A 23,947-nucleotide genomic window follows, 5' to 3' on the forward strand; every position below is an offset into this window, starting at 1 on the left:
TGAGATAATTTAGCATCCTAACATCAAAGTGTACTCTCACTTTCCCATGTGGTCCATCATATAGGACTGTGATGGAAAGATGAACCATGGTACTGTCATCAGACAGCAGCCTTTTAGTGTCTGATGATACAACAATGGAGTCCACCAGATGGCCCATATTTCAATGTTGTCAGTCTTTAGGAGGGCATAACATTTTATTTTTGTGGAACAGTTTGGGTCACCATCAGGCTCTAGTCCTGTCCTCTCTTCCACCAGACTCGGCATGCAGCTGGAAAAAGAGATAATGCAGGAGGTAGAGGACCAGACCTAAAGGCCTCAAACAGAACCTCCTCATTTGGGGAAAACGGGGTTGTGTTGGCTAAGAAAGTACAGTTGCGCAAGTCCTACTTTGCTGTGACAGTAGATGTTTGAATTCCTCACTGCCTCTGTAGTATTTTGGGTTATCTGCCAAGGTAATCCAGTACTGGGCATCTTTGAAAAGCTCAGACTTCCCTCCCTCTCTCTTCAGGTGAGATGATTGGGTGAGCATATCCTGAGAGGGAAGTCTTCAGCTTTCAAAGGAAGGGAGTGTTCAGGCTTTTACATTTCCACAAAGGAAAAAAAAATGGACCTGAAGCCAGAATCATCTAGCAAGAGTAAAGTCACATCCAATCACAATACCATACAAAAACCAGATACAACAACCACTGAATCAAAGACGATGAAACCCACCTCAACTATGCACAATCTGGGGGATGTTGGGTGGTTGCTGCCACTGAGGCAGTAAGGAATTTGAACATCTACTGTTACAGGTAAGTAGGACTTATACAACTGTGTTTTCATCATTGCCACTGCCTCAAGTGGCATTTTGGGTAGATTGCCAAAGCTTACCCTACCTGGTCGTTGGAAAAATAAGGATCCAGCCTGAAAAAGAATGCAGTTTGTAGTGCTTTATGAAGGTAAAAATAGAGGATCAGGCTGCTGCCTCAAGAATGGGTATACAGTCTACCCCTTATCAATATGTCATCAAAGAGGATAAGGCCTTCATCGATTGAGCCTAAACCATGGCTGGAAGAGATCAAGGTTGAGTAAGTTGGGCACATTTCAGTCACTACCACAGAATTCAATCCTTCCAAAGCAAACACTGGAAGCTCCAGGAAAGACATTTGCTCTGATACTTCTGGTGCTGGTACATGTACTGGGGAAGAAGCTTGCTTGAAGGGCAATGGAGGGCCAACCACATCTGCTCTTGATACAGTAGGGATGGGCAACACCCATGTCAGTTTGAGCAAATTCAAACAGATCAGACCTGAGGGAAGAGGTAGCGGGGGAAAAGGAGGAGCAGAACCTACACAGCTCCCTTTCAGAACAGCGTCTACTTGCCATTCTTTTATCAGAGAGTCATGAGTCATAATGCTTCTATGCCCTTAACAGTTCCTCAGATCAAGTTTGGCTGCCTACGCAGAGTACTCAACTTATGCTAAACAACTTAAAGAAGACTAGAAAGTCAGTCAAGGACTATAAGACAAGGCCCTGGACAGGTCCAGTATGGTCAATCGAGAGCCCATGACAGTGACAATTTGGATGGGGGAGAGAAGGTTGAGACAGACAGCACATTTTATGTTGTATTATGGTAAGTACATAAGCTTCATATTAGATGTTGTCTTTTACATCCATCCATCTCACCTTGGGAAGAATATGGAAGGATGTTCAGGAGAATGGTGGAGCCAAATGAAACCCTAGACCTATACTGCAGGTCCAGCTTATAATGAGACACAAAGGTGTGAAATGTAAACCCGATAGCTGCCGCACATATATCATCAAAATGGACTCTAGAAAGGAAAGCAGAAAAGGTTGCTACTGCTCTATTTGAATGAGCTTTAGGTTTGCTATGTAGAGACAGTCCCCTGGCCTTATAGACAAACATAATGCAATCAGACACCTACCTGGACAACATGACCTTGGAGACACTAGTACCGAGTTTAGGTTTAGAAAAGGAGACAAAGATGCATAGACTTCCTGAAATCTTTAGTCTGATGTATATAATAACAATTGACAAACCTCTAGCGAATATAACAAGATATTCACCCTTGCTCAAGACCTTGAGGAAAAACACATTAAGATGAGTAGCCAGCTTCAAGACCAAATATGGTGGTTTACACAAGGCTTGCAGTTATGAAATCTTCCTTCTGAGGTAATGGCCACCAAAAAAAGTGTTTTCCAACAGATGAACTTCAAGTCCACAGTAGCTGCAAATTCAAAAAAGGGGGGTTACCAAGCAGTGGAGTAAAATACTAATACTGCAGGCCGCAGGATAAAAGTACCCCTCAAAAAGGCCTAAGACAGTTTCAAAGATGTGACAGGCATTTAGTCTTTACCAACATAAAAATCTGAGACAGATGCCAATTTAACTTGAATCATGGAGTAGCTGGCCATAAAGCAGACCTGCCAGAAAATTGAGAACTGATGGCAAAGAGGCAGAGAAGACATCTAGACTGCTGGCTAAGGCCTAGATGAAGAATCTCCTCCACTTACTTTCATACATTTTCCTGGTGAAAGTTTTATGAGATGATGATGATAACGTGAATAACAATGGCTAAAAGCCTGGACCTTCTGTCCATCACTGGATGTGAAGAACCAATCGATCAAAGTCAGGAATTTGATGTCCGGGTTAGGTTACTGGATGGGTGAGAGATCAGATCTGGAAGAGGATCCAGTATCCAGGGAGTCTACACCAGATGAGGCCACAGGAAGGGAAAAGTACAAATGAGAGAGTAAACTTACCATTAACAGTAGATGACCACTGCTGTAGTAGCTTTTGTTATATGTGTTATAGCCTGCCAATGATATAACAGCCATCCAGCTTCCAAAGTTTCACGGCACCTTCCACACTCCCAAACTGTTAGTCACCTTGAACAGAGTTCATGCCAGCAGAGAGAAGGAGGCTGAGCCCTGAAAGGGCAATGCTAGGATCAAAATAAGTGTCCACACCCTTGTATAAACAAAGCAGAAAAATACAAGGGGAATGGCTACTGCAGCAGTGATCATTCAAACATCTACTGTTATGGGAAGTTTACTTACACAGCTGTACTATATTCATCATACTGATCACTGCTGCAGTAGCCTTAGCTATATGGATAGATTACTCCAGCTTAGCACATTTGGAAAGTGGAAGGAGAAGTGCTCAGAAGCCCCTGAAGAAGGGTCTAACAAAGCCCGATCTAGACCTAGAGAAAGAATCAAGCTTTGTAAATGCATGTACAGAGGACCACATTGGTGCTTCTAGAATACTTCTAGAATCCAACCCTTTCCAAAAAGCCATAGATGAAGACATGGCCCTGGTAGAGTTGGCCTTGACCCTACCTATAACAATTTTTTTGTGGTGGGTATAACAAAAGTAATAGTCTTAGACAACAATATGTAAGTAGTTGGTTTTGACACAGGTTGTCCCTTTCTCTTACCTTTACAAGAAATGAACTGATCTGAAAATATGAAAGATTTAGTTCTGTAAAGACAGTACCAGAGTTGTCTGTGAACATCGAAGGTACAGAGAAGCCCTTCTTCCTCATTTTCAGGTTCAGGATAGAAAATGGGGGGATGAATAGTTTGGCTTAAAATAAACTCAGATACCATTTTATGCATAATAGGATTTCTTCTCAAAGAAACCCCGTCTCTGTGGAATATGAGACAGAGTTAACTCACCGTAAGAGCTTGCAACTCAGATAACTTTCTTTCAGAACTCACAGCAAATCAGTAAAACTGGTTTCCATGTTAAGAACCTCAAAATCAGCCAGGTTAGCTGGTTAAAATGGAGCAAGTTTTAGCTTCTCTATCACAAACTTAAGATCCCAAGGACAAGCCACTGGTTTTCCTGGAAGCCTCTTATGCAAAACATTTTGACGTAAGAATGCAATAAAAGAGGAAGATTCATGGGCAAACATACTGAAATGGCCAATAAATGAACCTTGATAGAGGACAAAGAAAGGCCACAAGAGAGTAACTCACAAATATTGCAAAACCAGAGAACAACTAGCCCTGAAAGGGTGCTGGTTATGTTGTTGTCACCAACTAGAAAACCTTTTCCATTTGTTACTATATAATCTTCTACTAGCAGGTTATCTTGCCTCCATTAGTACCTGCTGTACACCCTGTGTAACTAGGTGCCTAAAGGTTAAGACCCTAATATCCAGGCACTCAGCTGAAGTGGACTGGGGTCAGGGTGTGTGAAACACCCCTGATCCTGTGTGAGTACATCCATTCTGTGAAAAAGTTTGTGGCAATTGTCCCATATTTATTGCATTTTCCTGCTGTTTGTTGCAAAAAAGAAAAAAAAAAAAGTTATCCTCGTTTCCCATCTTTCCTGACCTAGAGTAGTCCAAATACAGGCTTTGCTGTATTCTGGACTTTTGGAAAGTTCCTGTGTTGCCATTTCCTTTCTTGGATAGAGGGAGGCTTCTTTGTTCACCAGTGGCAGTGGGGAGCTTGGAGCAGCCTATCTGTCCCTGGAGGAGTGTTCCCAGCGCAGGAATCTGGTAGTCTGTTGGCCGTTTTGGCCCAATTTCTAGCTCTTTCAAGTCCGCCTGTATAAAACCCGCTGTAGCATGGCTTTGCGTGATTTTGTGCATAGTGCGGCATCGAGCAGCGACGCTTAATTGGGTTTGAGCCATTCTCAGCTCCACAAAGTCTGCTCTTCACTTTTTCCCTTGGAACTGATCTAGTTCTCATAATAAACACCCTATTCCTATGCTAAAGCCTAGCACTTGCTCACTAAAGCAATTATATAAGTCAGCACTAAAAAATTAAAAGCACTACACCCTCACAAACTCCCCTTGAGTAACTTGTTCCCCATTGGCCCTTTTTTTCAATTATAAAGGAATTCCCAATACTATTCTAGCATATCCAAAGGTCAGTTGTCAATCTCCTCTCCGGTCCAGCTGGTGAACCTGGGAATCTTGAGGCAATGTTACAACTGCCTCATGTACACAGACAACCCTCTCCTCCTCCCAACAAATTCCAACACATGTGAGAGATGTAACCATATAGCCAAACTGGAGGCTAAGCTCTCTCAACTCAGTACTGGTGTAACCAGTCAGGAGGAGAAGGAAACCACACTCACTACAATTCCAGTCTCACATAGACCTACCACGACAGCAAACCAAACACACAAAAACATATTTGGAGGCTCTAAATAAAAATCTGCCTAAGCAGCAGAGACCTCCAAAGCAGACACCCAAGCAACCGCTACCCCAAAACAAAACACGTGCAACACATAGCTCACAAAGCCAGTGTGCTGAACAGTCACAGCCCTTAAGGCTAAACAACATACCTGATACACTTGTAATAGGTGACTCTATCATCAGGCACACTTACGTCCCACTCACCAGGCTGAACAAGGAGAAGGTCACAGTGAGCTGCCTGTTGGGCGCTAGGATCTGCCACATAACACAAGCACTCAGGTCACTCCAAGGCAAGTACAAATATGACTCAGTCATTGTCCATGCTGGTGTGAATGACCTGAGATGTACCTCCCTGGACTACATGAAAAGAGACATAGAGGAGCTCTCTGAGCATGTAGCCCAGGCCGGTATGACCCTGACCTTGAGTAGCATCTTACCCTCACCAAGAATGATGCCACAGTATGAAGACAAGATTATCAATTTCAACAATTGGCTTAAGTATTGGTGTCATTCAAAGGGGATCCAATGCCTGTCAGCCTGGGATGACATGCTCGACAAGCCACGATGCTTCGCTAGGGACGGCTTGCACCTGTCACCCCTGGGCTTTCGGATATTGGCAAAAGCTCTTGCTACCCCCATAGTGCCTTTTTTAGGCAAGGCTCAAAAGACAAACCCACCTCCATAGGTATCACAAGGGATAAGAAACTAAGAGTAATGCTACTCAACGCCAGAAGTCTAAACCTCAAGATGCACGCACTTGAAACTCTCCTTAGCATGGAGAACATCGATATCTGTGCAGTAACAGAAACCTGGTTCAAGGCTCTTGAGAGCACCCCAGCACTACCAGGTTATACCTCATACCATGCTTTTCGGCCCAAAACTTGGACGAACCACAAAAGGAGGGGAGTATCAATATTCGTCAAAGATACCCACACCTCCAGGTTGGTGGCACAGCACGAAGCATCAGAGACTATCCATGTGCAACTAACAGTGGGTAAAACTACCTTCCAGTTTATAGCCTGCTACAGACCACCCTCCCAAACCCAGGAACCCCACTCGGCCTTCCTGAGAACACTGGAAAATATGAAGGTCTCTCCAAACACCATTATATTGGGTGACTTCAACTACCCAACCATAGACTGGGAGCATTACTCTAGCTCCAACACCCTAGCCCAAAGGTTCCTAGAATTTATAAATTCAAATGCTATGGAACAACTTGTTACCACTCCCACAAGAGGGGAAAACATACTGGACCTGATCATCACCAACATGGGGACTCTATGCTCCAGACCAGAAGTGTATCCCTCACTGGTAAGATCAGACCATAAACTAATCTCACTGGATATTCACATCCTGACCCCACCCCATGCCCAGAAAACCACAGTGAAAAACTTCTCTAAAGCAAATTTCACACTCCTCAAAACCAAGGTGGAATTGTTCAAAGCCCCCGGGCCTGTGGATAATATGGCCCAGACCACAAAATCCTTTATAAACGCATTCTATGAACACCTTCAGGAATGCATGGATCATGCAATCCCAAATAAAACCAAGACCCAATCCTCCAAAGGCAGATGTCCTGTCTGGTGGACCCCAGCCATAAACAAACTATACAATAGAAGGAGGAAGCTACTACATGACAGAGAAAAATCCCAAAAAGGGAAGGCATCTCTGATCAGTATTAGCAAAAAACTACGGGCACTCATAAAATTGTCTAAGGCCAGCTTCAAGAGAAAAATTGCACAGGACACTAAGGATAATCACAAGGCTTTCTTTAGTTATGTTAGGAACCTGGGTGGGAATTCCCAGATATGCTCAGAATTAGTCCATAATGACAAAAAATACACTGAACCCACAGACATTGCCAATATCCTAGCTGACAGGTTCAGCACAAACTCCCACCAAAAGGGCTAATATCTATCCCAACAGAGTGCTGCCCCCCTGACATCTCAGATGCTCAGGTAAGAGCTACCCTCTCCAAAGCAAGAAACACAGCATCAATGGGACCAGACGGTGTCCCGGGCTGCATCCTACATGAACTCCAAGAAGAGCTAAACCCAAACCTAAAACTACTGTTCAATCTCAGCCTTACTACAGCATATGTACCCAAAGAGTGGCGTACAGCAACAGTGGTCCCTCTCCACAAAGGTGGTGCCTCAACGGATCCTGGAAACTATGGCCCCATAAGTCTCACTAGCTTGGTCTGCAAAGCTATGGAAAGGATCATCATGGACCTTATAAATAAAGATATTGGGGACCTACAGACACTGGATCCTACCCAGTTTGGCTTTGTTAAGGGCAGATCCTGCCTCTTAAACCTGGTCGATTTCTTTGAAACAGTCACCAAGGCCATTGACAAGGGGAAGGTGGTCCACACAGCCTACCTGGACCTCGCAAAAGCCTTCGATACAATACCCCACTCGGGCATTATAGATAAGCTCACCAGCTTAAATATAAACCCCTATGTCATTAGATGGGTTGCAAACTGGCTCAAGGACAGAACCCACATGGTTAGAATAGTTGGAGCCATGTCAGACTCCAAACCAGTTACAAGTGGCATCCCACAAGGCTCAGTCCTGGGACATCTCTTGTTCGGTATATATTTCTCGGAGGTACAGGCCAACATGGAAGGACTGTGGCTGACCAAGTTCGCAGATGACTGCAAACTGGGCGCCATAATAGACACTCCAGCCGACACAAGCATCCTCCAAAAGGGCCTCATAGAAACAGACAACTGGTGCCAGAGCCATGGCCTCAAGCTAAACGCCAAAAAGTGTATAGTCATCCCCTTTGGCAAAAACAAAGTGCCCACAAATTACCACATAGGTGGTAATCCATTAAGTACAGAAGAAGTAAATAGGGACCTGGGGACCCAAGTTGATAGCAATCTCTCATTTGACAACCACCTGGCCAAAGTGGTTAGAAAAACATTTTATATAGCCAACCTAATCATGAAGGGATTCACATCTAGATCAGGGGAGGTCATCGTGCCTCTTTACTCATCCCTCATCAGGCCCATAATTGAGTACAATGCCCCTTTTGGGATGTACCTTACCAGACACCTGCAGCAACTGGAAAGACCCCAAAAGTACCTCATCAAGAGGATCAAGGGGCTCAAACAGATGCCGTATGCTGCCCGGTTAAAGAAACTCCAGCTCTACGCAGTGGCATACCACCTGCTCAGAGACGATCTGTGCCTGACGTATAAAGCCATGTCCAACCCGGAATTAATGGACATGCTGCACCTCAGAAAATCCAAATCCCATCGAGTGCAGCTCGAGGGACTTAAACCTCAGCACTGAAATAAATAAGACATGCTGGAGGGACAGATTCATAACCCAGAGGCTCCTTTCACTCTGGAATAAAATCCCAGTCCAGGTTAGGCAGAGTCCCTCACTGACTCTCTTCAAGAGGAATCTTGATGAGTGGATGGGAGATCGTAGGTTTACCCCAGGTATCACTTCTGTGTCACTTTTAGACAGAGGCACAGTATACTAACCTCAAAAAAGGGCATAACAAAATTAATTAAAAATGGGTGGCGAAAGCCATACACACTCTGGCTAGGCTTATAAATGCCCTAGGGCAGATAGCCTAGTATGAACCTATGAACCTATAAGGAAGAGTCAGTGTTGCCTGGGTCAGAAGGGAGTCATTACAATGATCTTGGGGGAATTCCTTCAGAATTTTCATAAGTACTCTGGATATCCATGGAAAAAGTAGTAACGCATACAGAAATATTCCTGTCCATGGAAAAGGAAAGGCATCTGACTTACAGGCCTTCTTGTATGGACTCCTGGAGCAGAATCTTGCCAGTTTTTTTATCAGAGAAGAGGCATATAGGTCTACTTGAGGAACTCCCCACAGATGTATGAAATCTTGGAAGACCTTAGCTTATCTGTCACACAGTTTTGCTCTGATGGAATGCAGGAAGCCTACAGAGTGACAATGTCCTATGAAGCTATATCCAAGCTAATATGGTTAATCTGCAAAGTGGGTACAACTTGGTTCCCCCTTACTTACTGATGTACAACATGACTGCAGTACTGTCAAGTAACAACATGAAGAGGTCCAGGGGACCAAAGATGATTCAGAGAGTTGAGTGCCTTGATCACATGTGTTTGCATCTGTCCATGCTGTCCCACACACCTTGCACTTTTATCCCTCCTGACACTGACTGCCTTGAAGCAAGGAAAGAAAAGGCAAGACCTGCTTTTAAGGAAATTTGCTGTCTCCACTAAGTGATTTCTCTTCTGAAAAAGCCCCAGTTCTGGGATTTGAAAAGACAAAGGACATTAGTGTTGGGACCAAAAAGAATTCAGACACTGGTATACCATCTCACGTGGAATCTTGCCAGGGGTATCATGAGAATCACAGATGCCATGAGATCCAAAATTCTGAGGTATTTCCTCACAGTGACCTAAGTCTAACTAGAAAACCTTAGCAATAGATCTAGATGTAGATCCATTTTTTCTACTGGAAGAAAAGCTGTTTGAACTGAAGTGTCTATCTGACAGCCTAGGAAAACAATCCTCTGTAAAGCTGTCAAAAACACTTTTGAATTTCCTCTTGGAACCCTAGCTTAGGTATGAGCTTTCTCATCCAACTGAGAAATTACAGACACTTGGGAAAATATTCTGCAAAGTAAGCAAGTCATCTAAATATGTGTATGTCCTGTTGCCAGCAATGGGCTACAACTAGAACTAGACACTTTATGAACACTCTTTGTGCAGTGCAAAGAGCAAGGAAGAGAACTGATAATGTGATCCAGACATATAAAATGTTAAGAAACACCTGACGTCTGGATGAATAGGGATGTGATGCTATGCATCTTTTAAATCTAGTGTTGCCAGGAAACCTGAATGAGGAAGAAGAGTTAACAGACAGTGAAGTGGCATAATTTTGAACTTAGGCACCATCTCAAACAGGTTTCAGAAGGAAAGATCTAGAATTGGTCTCCAACCATTTTCTTTGGCACCAAAAACATTCCTGAATAAAAACCTTTCATAACTTGGGAATAAGCAACTGGTTCTGTCACTCCCTAGGACAGCATATCATGATCGACAGTTGGAAATAAAAGTATCTGGTCTGCTGGATTAAAAATGACCCCCTAGAAAGTAGGAATTTCCTCCCACTGCCATCTGTAACCTTGATGAATGATCTTCAGAACCCAATTGTCTGAAACTATCTGTTGCCAAGAAGAAAAGACTTTCTGGAAAGGAAAAGGGATGCTAGAGTTGGACAAGGCCCCATAAATAGTCATTCTGACTTGTTGGACTGTCCGTGGGGTTGGGGGGGGGGGGTCCCTGAATTCTGTTTGTAACAACCTTGCCACATCTTAACTCTTCTTAAACATATGTTTACCCATGTTTTGCTGAGACTTTTTTTTTTTGGCAAAATTGAATGAAGGGTTAGAGATTCCCTTAGAGAATTTGGAAAAGGAGGGCTGAAAATCTTAGACATTCCCTGTTTCAATGTGTCCCTTTTATCATACTGTTTGATAACCTCTGCAGCAGAGGAACCATAAGAGAATTTAAAATCTCATTTTTTTTCACATCATCTGGGAGGTTCTGAGAATGCAGTCAGCAAACCTCCTTGAAAAAGCACCAGTGGTCATAACCCCGGAAGACGTAATAACCGAGTCATACATACATTGTGAACAATGAGTTGTGACTCGTACAATGGAAGAAACTAAACTGAAGCAGAATTTTCCTCACAAGAAGAAACTGCAGACAAACATTCCTCATAGTTTCACAATTAGTCAGACTAAACTTTAAAATACAATTCAAAATTCTAAAAATCCAAGTTGCAGAAGCATACACTTTTCCACCATATTTATCAATAATATTCTCTTTCGTCAGAAAGTGCAGAATTGGAATTAATTAAATGTTTAGCAGCATTAGATTTAACTAAAGCTATAGTTGCTGGGTCAGGTTTAGGAACACTGCATAAAAACGTAAAAAACTGAAGAACTTTATAGTCTATCTACCTTTTTAGGGGCAGAGGCTGACTATCTGGAAAACTTCAGGTGCTGACACACACATCATCCAAAGCTATAACAGCTCACTGTATTTTCTGACAGACTGTGAAACCTCAATATTTTCCCAGTGAAAACACTGGCACATTCTGGCAACAGTCTCAGAGAAAGAGAAACCCCTACAGGGAATGATCAGCAGCATGAATTAAATCCTAAGTCACACCAAGTAAACTACTCCTGTCTAATGAAATCTGAAAAGTAGTAGATATATGTTTGGTGGTGTTTTTCTTCTTGACAGGAAAAATGGGGCCAACAGTGCTATTAATGGCAATAGCAGCTTCCCCAGAAATGGGAACAACATTCTGTCAAAACAAGGAAGTGTTCCCTGTCTCTGGACCAACAACAGCTTCTCTTCCTTGCCCGCTGACGCGACTTCAACAACCATAGAAGACATGGCTAACTCCTGACTCACAGTGGCTGCAGATGTTACACCAGAGGGATACAGGGTAAATGATGAGTGGTCTGAGGAATGAACAATGGCCACAGCACTGTCACTCACCTGCAGCTGAGGCAAACTTCTAACCTCCTGTGGTGACAAAGGCTGTTTGCTTAACTTTTTCTTTTTGTGTCTGGATGAAGGAGTACTCATGGAAACCAGTAGTTTGTTCCATGGTCAAGCTGAAAATGGTGCTTCTTTCCTGGGGAAAATAAGCAACAAAAGCTGGTAAAAAATTAAGTCTTTGAAGGTAACTTTTTCGTAGTTAAATACAGTAAAAAGCACTGCACAATGCTTTGCCAGCACCAAAAAGTAAAATAAACACAATTTCTCCACAGAAAAATGTTTTTCAATTACTTTAAACAACTTTTAAACTGTCAGGAAAATATAGCACTGTCATTTAAAACTGCAAAATAAACTCATGACAATCTGTTAAAACACAAACTCCTGGCTTAAAAAAAAACTTTCATGAACAGGAAATTATTAATAAACAATTTTTATATATACATATATATTTAATGAAAGTTTTTCCCCCAAAGGGAACTTATCTGTTCAGCAAAAGAACAGCACAATCAGACCCCTGATCCCCAAAAGCCTTAGAGGAGTAAACTGTTTGGCAGCAGAAAACTCTGAAGGACTTGGGGCCCAAACCTGTCTTTTTAGTCAGCTCAGCTCGAGCTGACTGACAGTTTGGGTGCATGGAAGGTGCCCTAAAGCTTGGCAAACTGGCAGGCTATGTCCTACGCAGGAAATAACCCATACAGATAAGGGCATTACAGCAATGATCAACATAATCTATCTTTCTGTCCTACGACTTTGAATGGCCAGTTGCAAACACTGGCACACTGTCATACTGTCCTCCTCTTCCAGACAGTGGTGATCATGGTGGTGCTGGTCCTGGTTCATAACACTGCAGTCTCGCAGAAACTTCCTAGACTTATACTTTTTAGGCATCAATCATGAGCAGTTTTAAATTTTGAACATCAGCAGTACAATCTGTGTGACAGCAACAGAACAAAACTGTGAACTCCATCTCATATCGCCTACTCAGAGGCGATCTCTGCCTAACATACAAAGCTATGTCAAACCCAGAGCTGCTGGACATGCTCCACTTAAAGAAATCCCATTCCCTCCTAGCTACACACTCTAGGGACCTAAACCTTGTCACCACAATAAACAGAACATGCTGGAGGGATAGATTCCTGTCCCAGAGACTTCCCATACTCTGGAACAGACTACCTATCTATGTCAGACAGAGCTCCTCATTAGCACTTTTCAAGAAAAATCTTGATGATTGGATGGGTAATAGGAAATTCACCCCGGGGATCACTTCTGTGGTTCTGCTTGACAGGGGCACAGGAAAATAATTTTCTTGGGTGGTGAAAGCCAGAGTACATTTTTGGCTAGGCTTGTATAGGCCCTAGGGCCAATAGCCTAGTACCTACCTATGAACCTATGAACTCCTGGGCTATGCACACTCTTCTACTCTAGCAAGTAATGTCACTGGGTGTATCAGGAAGAAACTCATAAAACCACAATTGAAAAATGAAGTCTGCATGAAGTAGTAGTGGGGAAAGCCAACTGTAAATCTACAAAAGAGGATTCCTAAAATCATTAACACTGGTTAATATCTCAAGTGCAAAATATCCTTAACAATTTTACTGTCAATTTATATATCAAACCCTTTTTTCCACATGCTGCCGATTGTTAATATCTAAATCACTTGTTTAAGAAAGCAGCACCAAATACTCTCAACATGCCACACAGACATAACACAGTAAATAGACACCTTAGCTGATGTCTACCGGTGCTATTACTAATGAAGATGGGCCACATGGGTCAGGAAATCACCAGCAACACATTCCAAAGTACTCTGATAAGAATGCTTGCTGGATTTCTTACACTGGCATATTAAAATGGCTTTTCTACTACATTTTTGGAAAGACCAAACCCACAAGGCTAATGTCAGTAGTTGATGTGGTACCTACCCCTCCCAAATAAACTTAACAAAAGTTGTAAACTACACAAAGAAAAAAAAAACAGATAATGAGGGGGGTATAACTCACTGTACTAGTGCTGTCTACTTGCACTTCACAGCTGAATTCACCATAATATATTTCACCACTGCTTACCTTAACAAACACGGCAAAAAAAAGCTCAGCACTTAGTTCCTGTACACGCTTGGAAGCCATTTTCTTATCATTGCAGTGATCTGCCTGTTTCTGTACCTCTTTTGCTGTTAGGCCAATCCTTGGTGCATAACCTATGGGCATATAAGAAAAAGAGACAAAGTTTTTATTACTAATAACTAATGGTTTCAGAACTGAATGTTTTAGTGTAAAAGGCTAATGTATACATTTGTTGTGATTTACTCAGCACCACAAAATAAAAGAAATAAATCCTGGCTGCAACTCAGATGACATGGGTTTGACAATTTGATTATTGGTAAGGCAGGGTTCAGTCAATGATGGAGAAAAAGAAATAAAACAAGCTATGACATCTTGTCTTTTTCATTTTCTTGAAGAGGGATGGTGAAGACTGTGTGCCGGAGGGTGACAGAAGGTTTCTGGAGTTCATGGTAAGGACCAGGAACTGAGGAAGCATGATAATTATTAAAGGAGACCTTCAGGACCCCATTTTTCTTCCTCTTATTTTTTATTTTCATTAATAAACTGCCGCTTGACCTCTCTCACCTCTCCTTTCTTTGTGTTGATGACATGATCTTATTTCACTCAAACCTGACCTCCTCTGCCATACTGGCATACAAACTGCCTTCCTTTTCTTACCAAATGGCTTAATAATACAAAGCTAATTCTGAACACTTCCAAAAATAAAACAACGCTGTTTGGTACTTCCCCTAAATGGCAGAGTAACTCACAATCCATACGTATCTATGAACATTCTGACAACCCCATTGATCAAATCATCTCCCTCAAATACTTTGGTATGTGGCTTGATCCCACACTGGGCTTTCACCTTCAACTAGAACAAATACAGGAGGAAAATAAATTCTTCCCTGTTCTGGTCCTATAAAATTTCCCCATTTCTTTCCAGAACAACCAGGAATGTCATAAGCAAATGCATTCTACTAGCATGTTTGAATATGGACTTTCACTGGTTGCAGCAGCTTCCAAGAACTCCTTCTCCACCACCCAAACTATAAATAAACCAATTAGCCATTTTAATATCCTCTCCCATAGAAATAGGCATCACTGAGTCATGTTTAACAAAGCCAGTTGAATACCTGCCCAACATGCCAACCTGCTTCTTGGATCCCAACTCTATAAGCCCCTTAAAGAACACTCCTATCCTTCCCTGGTCTCCAACCTATTTAAACACCCCCCAGTTACACTCTAAGAAAACGTAACCACTCTTGTCCAGTTCTTCAACAACCTACTGCACTAACCATGCCTCTCTATCCTAGGCCCCAAATTCTGGGAATCCCTGCCTACTAATCTTTAAGACCTCATCTCATACCCATAATTCCATGCTCATCTCAAGATGAATCAATTTGCAAATGTTTTCCCTCTGGACACATCATGTAATCCCCCCACTCTCCCCTTCCCCAGACAGACATATTCGTCTTCCTCAAATTAATTCCCCAGACTAATATTGGACATCTCTTCCATATTTTATATACAATATATAGTTAATGTCTGTGTGCCCATACCTTACTTTTGCTATCTTTTACACTTGTGTCTATCCCTTCACTAATGCACTCTCTTCTTCCCTCCTTATAATAACCATCCCTTGATATTGTCCCCCTTATACTGTTTAGGTTATTGTCTCATTGCTAACTTCACACAACATTTTATTTGCATTTATAACACTTCCTGTTTACTTACTTGTCTAATGTCATTTACATGTCACTGGGCTGAGACTGAAATTGGTCCATTTAGGTTAGTGCTCTACCCTGGTTACCAAATAAATACATAATTAATTAAAATTAATTACTATGACGGGATCACAATGAGTTTATGTTTCTTTCTTTCTTTTTTTGCTCCAGTCCTCTTCTGACCATTCAGCATACACCTTGGCCACTCTGTTTATTTATTTATTTTATTTTACATTTGTTGACCGGGCTAGTCTAACTGGATACATGTCCATTTTCAGTAGAGGCCCAGGGAGATAAGCTCCAAGATCACAATTCAAAAACATTTGCAGGTAAATACAATTTAGCAAATAATAACAGGTAATTCCACAAGAAAATCATATTGTTGACTGTTGATCAGTCTGCTCCTCCCAGATGAGAATCCTGTGAGTTATTCATTCCTGGAGGATAAGGAATGAGCATGCAATGAGTGGTGCCATCATTTTTAAATAAGGATTTGGGTTTTCTCCAAGTCCCAATTCCTGCACATGCTCATAAACATCCAAGGGGATTGCATGCAATAGGCTTTTGCAATTTATACCATACCTGCTATGCACAGGGTCTATATTAGAACATCAAAGTTTCAGAACTTCGAATTTTCAAATATTAACACCTAATAAGCGAAAGCTGATTCTTTCCTAGGGAAAGAATTCGGTTGTCCGTTCCTATCATTTCGCTATTTTCAGCTCTGCGGTGGAAAGGTACAGGTCGGGTTCAGGTAAGTGTAAGATTGTATGGACGTGAGGGTTAAGGCAGGTTAGGTGAGTTAGGGCGCGGGTCAGGTAAGTGTACGAATGTATGGATGTGAGGGTTAGGGTGGGATAGGTGAGTTAGGGTTAGGGCGCAGGTGAGGTGTGTATGCGATAGTGACGGACCTTAGGGTTAGGGTTTGGGTTAAGGTAAGTGGGTAGATAGTGATGTTTGTACAGTTTAGTGTAGGTTTAGATATAAGATTTTTAGGTGTATGTGTGTGGATTGCTGTTTGTTTGGTGTGTTTGTGTTGTGTGTATGTGTTTTGGAACAGCAATTTTTTTCCTAGGGTTCGCTGTTCTAAATTTTCAGTGTTATCGGATTTCTGTTACTAGGTGTTGATATCAGAACATTCGAAGTTCTGAAACTTCGATGTTCTAATATAGACCCTATGCACATGATCAACTGGTCCTGATTCAGTCTCAACCAGGGAGAATATGCCCATAAAATTACCCTACCCATCCCACAACCACTGGCTAGCAGGCTTAAGCCTTGTTATCCCTAGCCCCTCTGATAGGCACCAGAGTTGCTAGTTGAACTCAGGTCACCTGGGTCATAATAATATATTCGAAAAACCATGTCAAGAAACAAACATATGATAGTCATCTCAACTTAACTATTAAAAAAGTACATGCCAAACTGGGATCACTCTACCGTATCAAACCATTTCTTACCAACAACACAAGATCAACCATTGCTCGCTCCCAGCTTCTACCCACCCTACTCTATGCATCTCCCATTCTGACTAATCTCAATAAAACTGTACTAAGCAAAATGGAAGCCTGCTATAATAGAATTGCCCACTTTGCTGCAAATTGCTTATATAGAACTCATCACTGTACTCCTTTGAGACAGCTCCACTGGCTTGAACTGCCCAACCTCCTAACCTACAATCAGCTCTGCCTCTGTCATTCTATCTACTACCTCCCCAATAAGTGTCCTACCCTCAAAAACTTAGTACAACATCACTCAGCCAAAAGGCCTCTTAGATCATCAAGCAAACTACTACTAGAAGTCACCAACAGCTACAATAGCTTTGGAGACACACTATATAGTCGTTCAGTGGCTAAAAAATGGAACTCTCTCCCCACTAGCATACAAAACACATTGTCTAAAGCCTCCATTAAAAATCTCATTAGGCAACATCTCAAGCAAAGTTGGCAGTGCCATGATTGCTCCCCAGGCTAGTGAAAGCGGATAAGGTACACATACTAAACCTAGAATACTTGATAATAGTTTTCACTCTTACTCACAAACACTGGCTAATGTACAATGTATGTACTTGTACCTGTGTACTATGTATATATTCTACCTATGTTCCAAATTTCAGCTGTACACCACAAATCTATTACCTTTATTTTTAAATGAATATTTTCTTGTTTGCTCCCTCCACTGTAACTGTTGATGTGCTGCATACCACTGTAAAAACATGTCTATTGTAATTTGTGTGTATACTGATCATGCCTACATATCTAAATGTATCTGTATTTTTCTATGTGGAGCTTTTCTCTATGGGCATCTGCTGAAAAATGGCCTTTTTGGCTCAGTCATCCACTCCTCGTTAACAAAAGTAAAATAAATAAATAAAAACACAAAAATATACTAGGCTACTTAACCACCTCAATTTATTCTAAGCAAATCTGGTACCTTGGCCATTCACCTGCTAAGGATAAACTCCAAAATGAGGTCCCTTTTATATAGGTTAGACCCAGTTCATTGACAATTAATTATACAATTACTTAATTAACTTCAACTGATTTATATTAAATATATATGTTACATAATTTCTTATATAAAAAACTTCAAATGACTTCAAACAACATATTTATTAATTCAAACTTCATTAAAATCATTAATTCCATCTAAAAAGCTAAATTTTCCTTTAAATTCAAACCCGTAGGGCACAATGTCATATAATTTAATATCATTTTACTTTCTAACTCACTTAATTTATTGGCAAATTACCTCCCCTCAACAGTTAAGGTTGGGCTAAGACATTAAAGAAAAAACAGGTATCTAAACCTTGATGAACCTAGTCAAAATGTTCTGCCACAGACAATTTAAATTACACTTCCTAATATTCCCCAAATGTTCTAAAATTCGTATTTTTACTTTACTCTTCCTCTGTCCCACATACCATTTTGTGGTCTTACAACCACACCCAAGAATATACACCCCCCCCACAAGATTCACAATCAAATCTCTTGCTAGAAAGAAACTTTCTCCCATTAATTTTAGTTACCATTAAGTTCTTGACTCTAGAACAAACCTTAAAATACCCACATGCAGAGGAGCCCCTTTTTTCCAAAACTGTGGTAGATTGCCTGTGTCTAAAATTCAACACCTTTTTCAAATTAGATCATATGAAAAAGTAATATAGTTTGGAAATATTTTAACCACCATCATCCTGGTAAACAACATGCCAAAGTTTCTTAACCAAACTTTCAAAAAATAACAGAAAACAGTAAATGTTTAGTAACAAAAATATTTTTCTGTCTCAACTGTCCTGAACCACAATATTCGCCCTCATTTGTTTATTCAACCTTCACTGTTCACAATCTTTCTTTCCTTCATTATCAGCAGTCTTCTTCTGGCATTTTTAAAGTTCCAATGAATACCCACAAGCTAAAAGTCTATTCTTCACCTCCATCAAGCCATCTTCTTTAAACTTCTCCTCTGAAGTATTAACAAAAATTCTTTTGAATTCCCCATACAGAAGAAAGTTAATCAAATATGGTGGATGCACACTAGCTGCGTGTAAAAAAGTATATACTGCGGCCCCCTTCCTGTGTGGTTTATGTTGAATGGTAAATCCCCCACCAACATAAAAAGTACAGTTTTGTACCTACCATAAATGTAGATGTTCGAGTGTTCACACTGCTGCAGTCATCACACTTGGGTTATCCTGCCGTCAGGCGGTCCCGCAGTCGGCCCGAGTTCCAAAGTCTTGGTCCGGCGTCGGTTGCTGTCGCCTCTTCCCTGACGTCAGTGCGCCAGGGGTATATAAAATGCATCCGACGTCATTTTATCAGTTTTTCTTGCCCCAGATGTCAGGTGCCCCCAATAGGTAGGCAAAACATATTGTTATATAAAAATATACATATAAAAATAAAACATTACCTTCAGTCACAAGCAAATACACCACAGAGGTTGTATAGGATAGAAAGGTATAGATAAGTCCAGCTAGTTCAGAGGGGATGGAGGGAGGGTAACCTGGACTGCAGCAGTGTGAACACTCGAACATCTACATTTATGGTAGGTACAAAACTGTACTATGTTCATCGTGTTACACTGCTGCAGTCACAACACTTGGGTAGAATCCCAAAGCTAAGGATGGGTGGTGGAACTAAACAGGGTTTGGAGAGGCTAGTAGGCCCTGCAGAACTGCAGTGGCAAAGCCAGCTCTGGTTTTAAAGTATAGAGGTAAGTGATAGTGCTTGGTGAAGGTGTGCACTGAACTCCAAGTTGCAGCCTCCAAAATATCCTTGGTTAGTACCCCTCTGAGGAAGGCTGTTGATGTTGCTGTAGCCCTGGAGGAATGGGGCCTGATGTTACCAGGTACAGATTTCTCATGGCGTGTGTAGCAGAAATGGATACAATGTCCTATCCATTTTGAAATGGTCTGTTTTGAGATAGCTTTTCCTTGAGATCCTGCAGCATAGGAAACAAAGAGCTGGTCAGATTTTCTGAAAACCTTAGTTTTATCCAAGTAGTAATGTAATTGCCTGTGAATGTCCAAAGAGTGTAGGAGCCTTTCCCCTTTGTTCTGGGGGTTTGGATAAAAGGTGGGCAAATGAATGATTTGGTCTAGGGCCACACTGGATACCATCTTTGGCATAAAGGAAGGGTTAGTTCGTAAAGAGACTCTGTCTTGATGAAAAATTATGCCATTAGGGCCTGTAGTTCTGAGACTCTTCGTGCTGAAGTTATTGCTAGCAGCAGGGCAGTTTTCCATGATAGGAACTGTAGATCAGCTGTGAAAGCTGGTTCAAAGGGCGGAAGTGTAAGCTTTTCCAAAACTAAGTTGAGATCCCAAGTTGGTGTTGGTGCTCTCCGGGGCGGTCTTATGTTCTTAGCCCCTCTGAGGAACTGTCTTAGTAATGGATGTGAAAATATAGGAGGATCCGTGTTGTATTGAGCTGAAATAGTGGAGGCGTGGATCTTAATAGATGAGAAGGAAAGTCCTTTGTGCAACATCTCAGTTAAATATTGAAGAATTTGAGGAATATTTGGGACAAGGGGATTTTGGCCTTTAGTCTGGTTCAAGGCGCAGAATCTTTTCCATTTGTCTGAATAGACTTTCCTGGTGCTGGGCCTCCTGGCCTCCAGAATGACGTCCATCACAGCTTTAGAGAGAAGTGTTGACTGGTTGTTTAGGCAATTTGCCATGCAGCCAGATTTAAAGTCTTGAGCTGGCTGTGTAGAATCTGATTGTTTTGCTGAGTGAGCAGGTGAGGAATTGTAGGTAAAATCCATGGTGGGCCTTGAGCCATGTTCCTTAGTATTGGATACCAGTGTTGGCGTGGCCAGTCTGGAGCAAAGAGTATCATTTGTGGCCTCTCTAATCTGGCTTTCAGCAGTACCTTTGCCAGAAGAGGCAGCGGAGGAAAGGCATACACTGTCAATGTTTTCCAACTGAATGAGAGGGCGTCCACTTTCCAAGCTAGTGTGTGGTATGTCCTTGTGCAGAATTTCCGTAGTTGGTAGTTTTGGGGGGAAGAAAACAGATCTATGCCTGGACTCCCCCATTTTTGAGTTATCACTGCGAATACTTGTGGATCTAGTTTCCACTCATGAGGATCTGTGATGTTTCTGCTTAGATCATCTGCCAGTGTGTTTTTCTTTCCTGGCAGGAATTGTGCTTGTAGTTGAACTTGGTAGGTCAGTGCTGTGTTCCACAAGGTCATTGCTTGTCTGCATAGGGGGTAGGAGTGTGTGTCCCCTTGCTTGTTTATGTACCACATCACTGTGGTGTTGTCCGTCTTTATTAGGAGTTGTCCTGGATGTAGGAGGTCCTTGAAAGCTGTTAGGGCAGTTTTCACAGCTAGCATCTCTTTTTGATTGATATGTAAATGCCTTTGGTTTGCAGACCATTTGCCCTGGATACACTGTCCTGCCATGTGTGCTCCCCCAGGCATAATCCAATGCATCTGTTGTTATAGTTTGCCTGGCTGTAGGTAAGGTGAAAGGCTGACCCTTGTTGAGGTGAAATGCCTGAGCCCACCATAGAAACTCCCGTTGAAAGCAGGGAATGAGTGGAATTATTGTTTCCAAGCTGTGGCTGTGTTGAGACCATACGCTTTTCAGATACCATTGTAATTTCCTCATATGCAGTTTTGCAAATGGTATTAGTAGTATGCAAGATGCCATGAATCCCAAGGCCTGCAGAATTTTTCTTGCAGGGAGTTGGGTCTTTGTTGCCATCATTTTGAAGTATAGAGTCAGTTGTCCTTGCTTGTCTGACGTGAGATAAGCCATCTGGGCCATTGTATTTAAGCTGGCACCCAGGAATATTATGTCTTGTGAGGGCGCTAGTTTTGACTTCTTTTCGTTTACTGTGTACCCTAGGCAACTTAGTAGGTTTTTGACAAACGCCAGATGCTTTAATTGAATGTCCTTGCTTTCTGCTTGAATAAGGCAGTCGTCCAGGTATGGATATATTTGAATCCCTCTTTGTCTGCAGTATGCAATTACTGGTGCCAGGCATTTTGTGAAGACCCTGGGCGCAGTAGATAAGCCAAAGGGCAGTGCAGAGAATTGGTAATGGGTTGAACCTGCAATAAATCGGAGGTATCTTCTGCAATTTTGTCTGATAGGGACATCCAGGTATGCCTCCTTGAGGTCCAACGTTACTTGCCAAGCCTTCTTGCCCAGCATTGGAAGAAGTTGCTGTAGTGTTAGCATCTTGAATTTGGGTACTTCCAGGTATGTGTTTAGAATTGAGAGGTCCAGAATGGGTCTTCAGGCTTTGTCCTTTCGGGGAACTAGAAACAGTCTTGAGTAAAATCCTTGTCCTTGCTCCTGTGTAGGAACCTGTTGAATGACTCTCATGTCCATGAGAGCTGAAATTTGCTTTTGAGCCTCTGGCCATTGATTTGGTGGCAGGTTTGGCATTCCTTTTATCCTTGGCAAAGTGTGAAAGTGGAATCTGTATCCTTGAGATGCAATATTTAGGACCCATTTGTCTTTTCTGATGATGTGCTAATTGTCTGCAAAAAGTGCTAGTTTTCCCCCCAAGGGAGCTGCCAAGAGGGTTTTGCTTGATAGTCTGAGGGGTAAGTCATTGTGTTTGTCTTCTGGTAGTTTGAGACCTGTCTTCTCCACCTTTATGGGTTGTGGCACTCCATTGTCGAGGCTGGTAAGTGCCTTGTGGCTGGCCTCTGCCTCTTGGGCATCTGTATCTGCCCCTCTGTGGTCTGGCAGAAGCTGGAAAGGACCAGTTTTTGGTTGGCCAATTTCTGCTGAAACGAGGTGGTTGAACCTGTAAAAAATTCTTGACCGTCTGCATAGATTTTTGCCTTATCCTCCATTTTCTTTAAAACAACTTCTGCTTTTACACCAAATAAAACATCCTGCTGTAAAGGTGCATCCAATAACTTTGCTTTAACATGATCAGGTAAAGTTTGTTCCTTTAACCAAGCATGCCTACGTATGACAGACCCTGTCACTGCTGCTCTACAAGAAGCTTCCAATGAATCAAATCCACATTGCAAAGTATGTTTTCCCACTTGTTCAGCTAATGCAACAAATCTTGCATTTCCTTGTAATCTGGCTGGTCTGTATGTGAGAGCATTTTTTGTTTTAATTGAGACATCAGATATTGTTGATATTTCAGCATGTGGAACTGACAATTTAAGGCCCTCATAGCTAGAGTAGCTGAGGTATATACTTTCTTTCCCCATCTGTCTAGTGCTCTAGAATCCCTTTCAGAGGGCACAGGATTTTTAGCAATAGAGGCCTTAACCCCTTTGGGACCCTGGAAAATGGTTTCTGGTCAGCAACAGGGCTTTTATACAGGAATTTGTGTGAGTCAGGGACTCTGTAGTATCTGTCTGATTTGACTGGTGCAGGAGGTAGTGAATCTGGGTTAAGGCTAGATTCTGAATAAACATCATCCACAATGTCTAACACATGTGGAATAGGAAGTGTCTGTGCTGGGGTAGTAAAAGGAACTCCTGGAGCCTTTTCTTAGAATCAGAGTAATCCTGGCCTTCCCAGTGGAAATGTTCCCTCATAGTATGTAAGGTTTCACCAAAAGAGTAGTCTTCTGGGGGAGATGCAGAAGGGATAGACTCTTCAGCATCAGAATCTTCATAAGGGGGAAAGGAATATTCTTGTTCCTCAGAAGAGTCTGAGGAAATTGAAACCTGGTCAGAGGAAGTGTCCTCCTCCTGCCTTGGCCTTTTATCAGGAGAGGGATGGGAACCCCTGATTAGGGTAATTAAGTCTTCAGCCATCTTAAGCATCTGTTTCTTAGGCATGGGGCCTTGTACAGGAGACTGCTGTACAGTCTTCTTTGTTTTTAAAGGAGTTTTCAGTTTTGCATAGGATTTAATAGTGAGTGTAGTCGGTCTGAAGACACCTTCTGCAACTGAAGGCGTTTCAACTGCACCGGAATCTCCTTCAAGTATGGAGTCGGAAGGGCCTAAAGGTAAAAGTTGTGGAGGCCTAGCAATCTCCACTTGTGAATTGAATGTCACCTG

General features: G+C 42.0%; 1 protein-coding gene across 2 annotated transcripts in view; it reads right to left on the reverse strand.

The window, feature by feature from the left end:
• The window catches only part of DIS3L2 (DIS3 like 3'-5' exoribonuclease 2), a 4,570,298-nt gene that overhangs the window by 176,533 nt on the left and 4,369,818 nt on the right, over positions 1-23,947 (reverse strand). For both annotated transcript variants that reach the window (XM_044070680.1, XM_044070679.1), the window contains one exon: positions 13,756-13,886. In XM_044070680.1, the coding sequence (XP_043926615.1) occupies positions 13,756-13,886 (131 nt within the window). The remainder of the gene's footprint in view (positions 1-13,755; positions 13,887-23,947) is intronic.

This window comes from Protopterus annectens, chromosome 4.part1, assembly GCF_019279795.1.
Source record: "Protopterus annectens isolate FY-2018-M chromosome 4.part1, PAN1.0, whole genome shotgun sequence".
Classification (NCBI taxonomy): Eukaryota; Metazoa; Chordata; order Ceratodontiformes; family Protopteridae; genus Protopterus; species Protopterus annectens.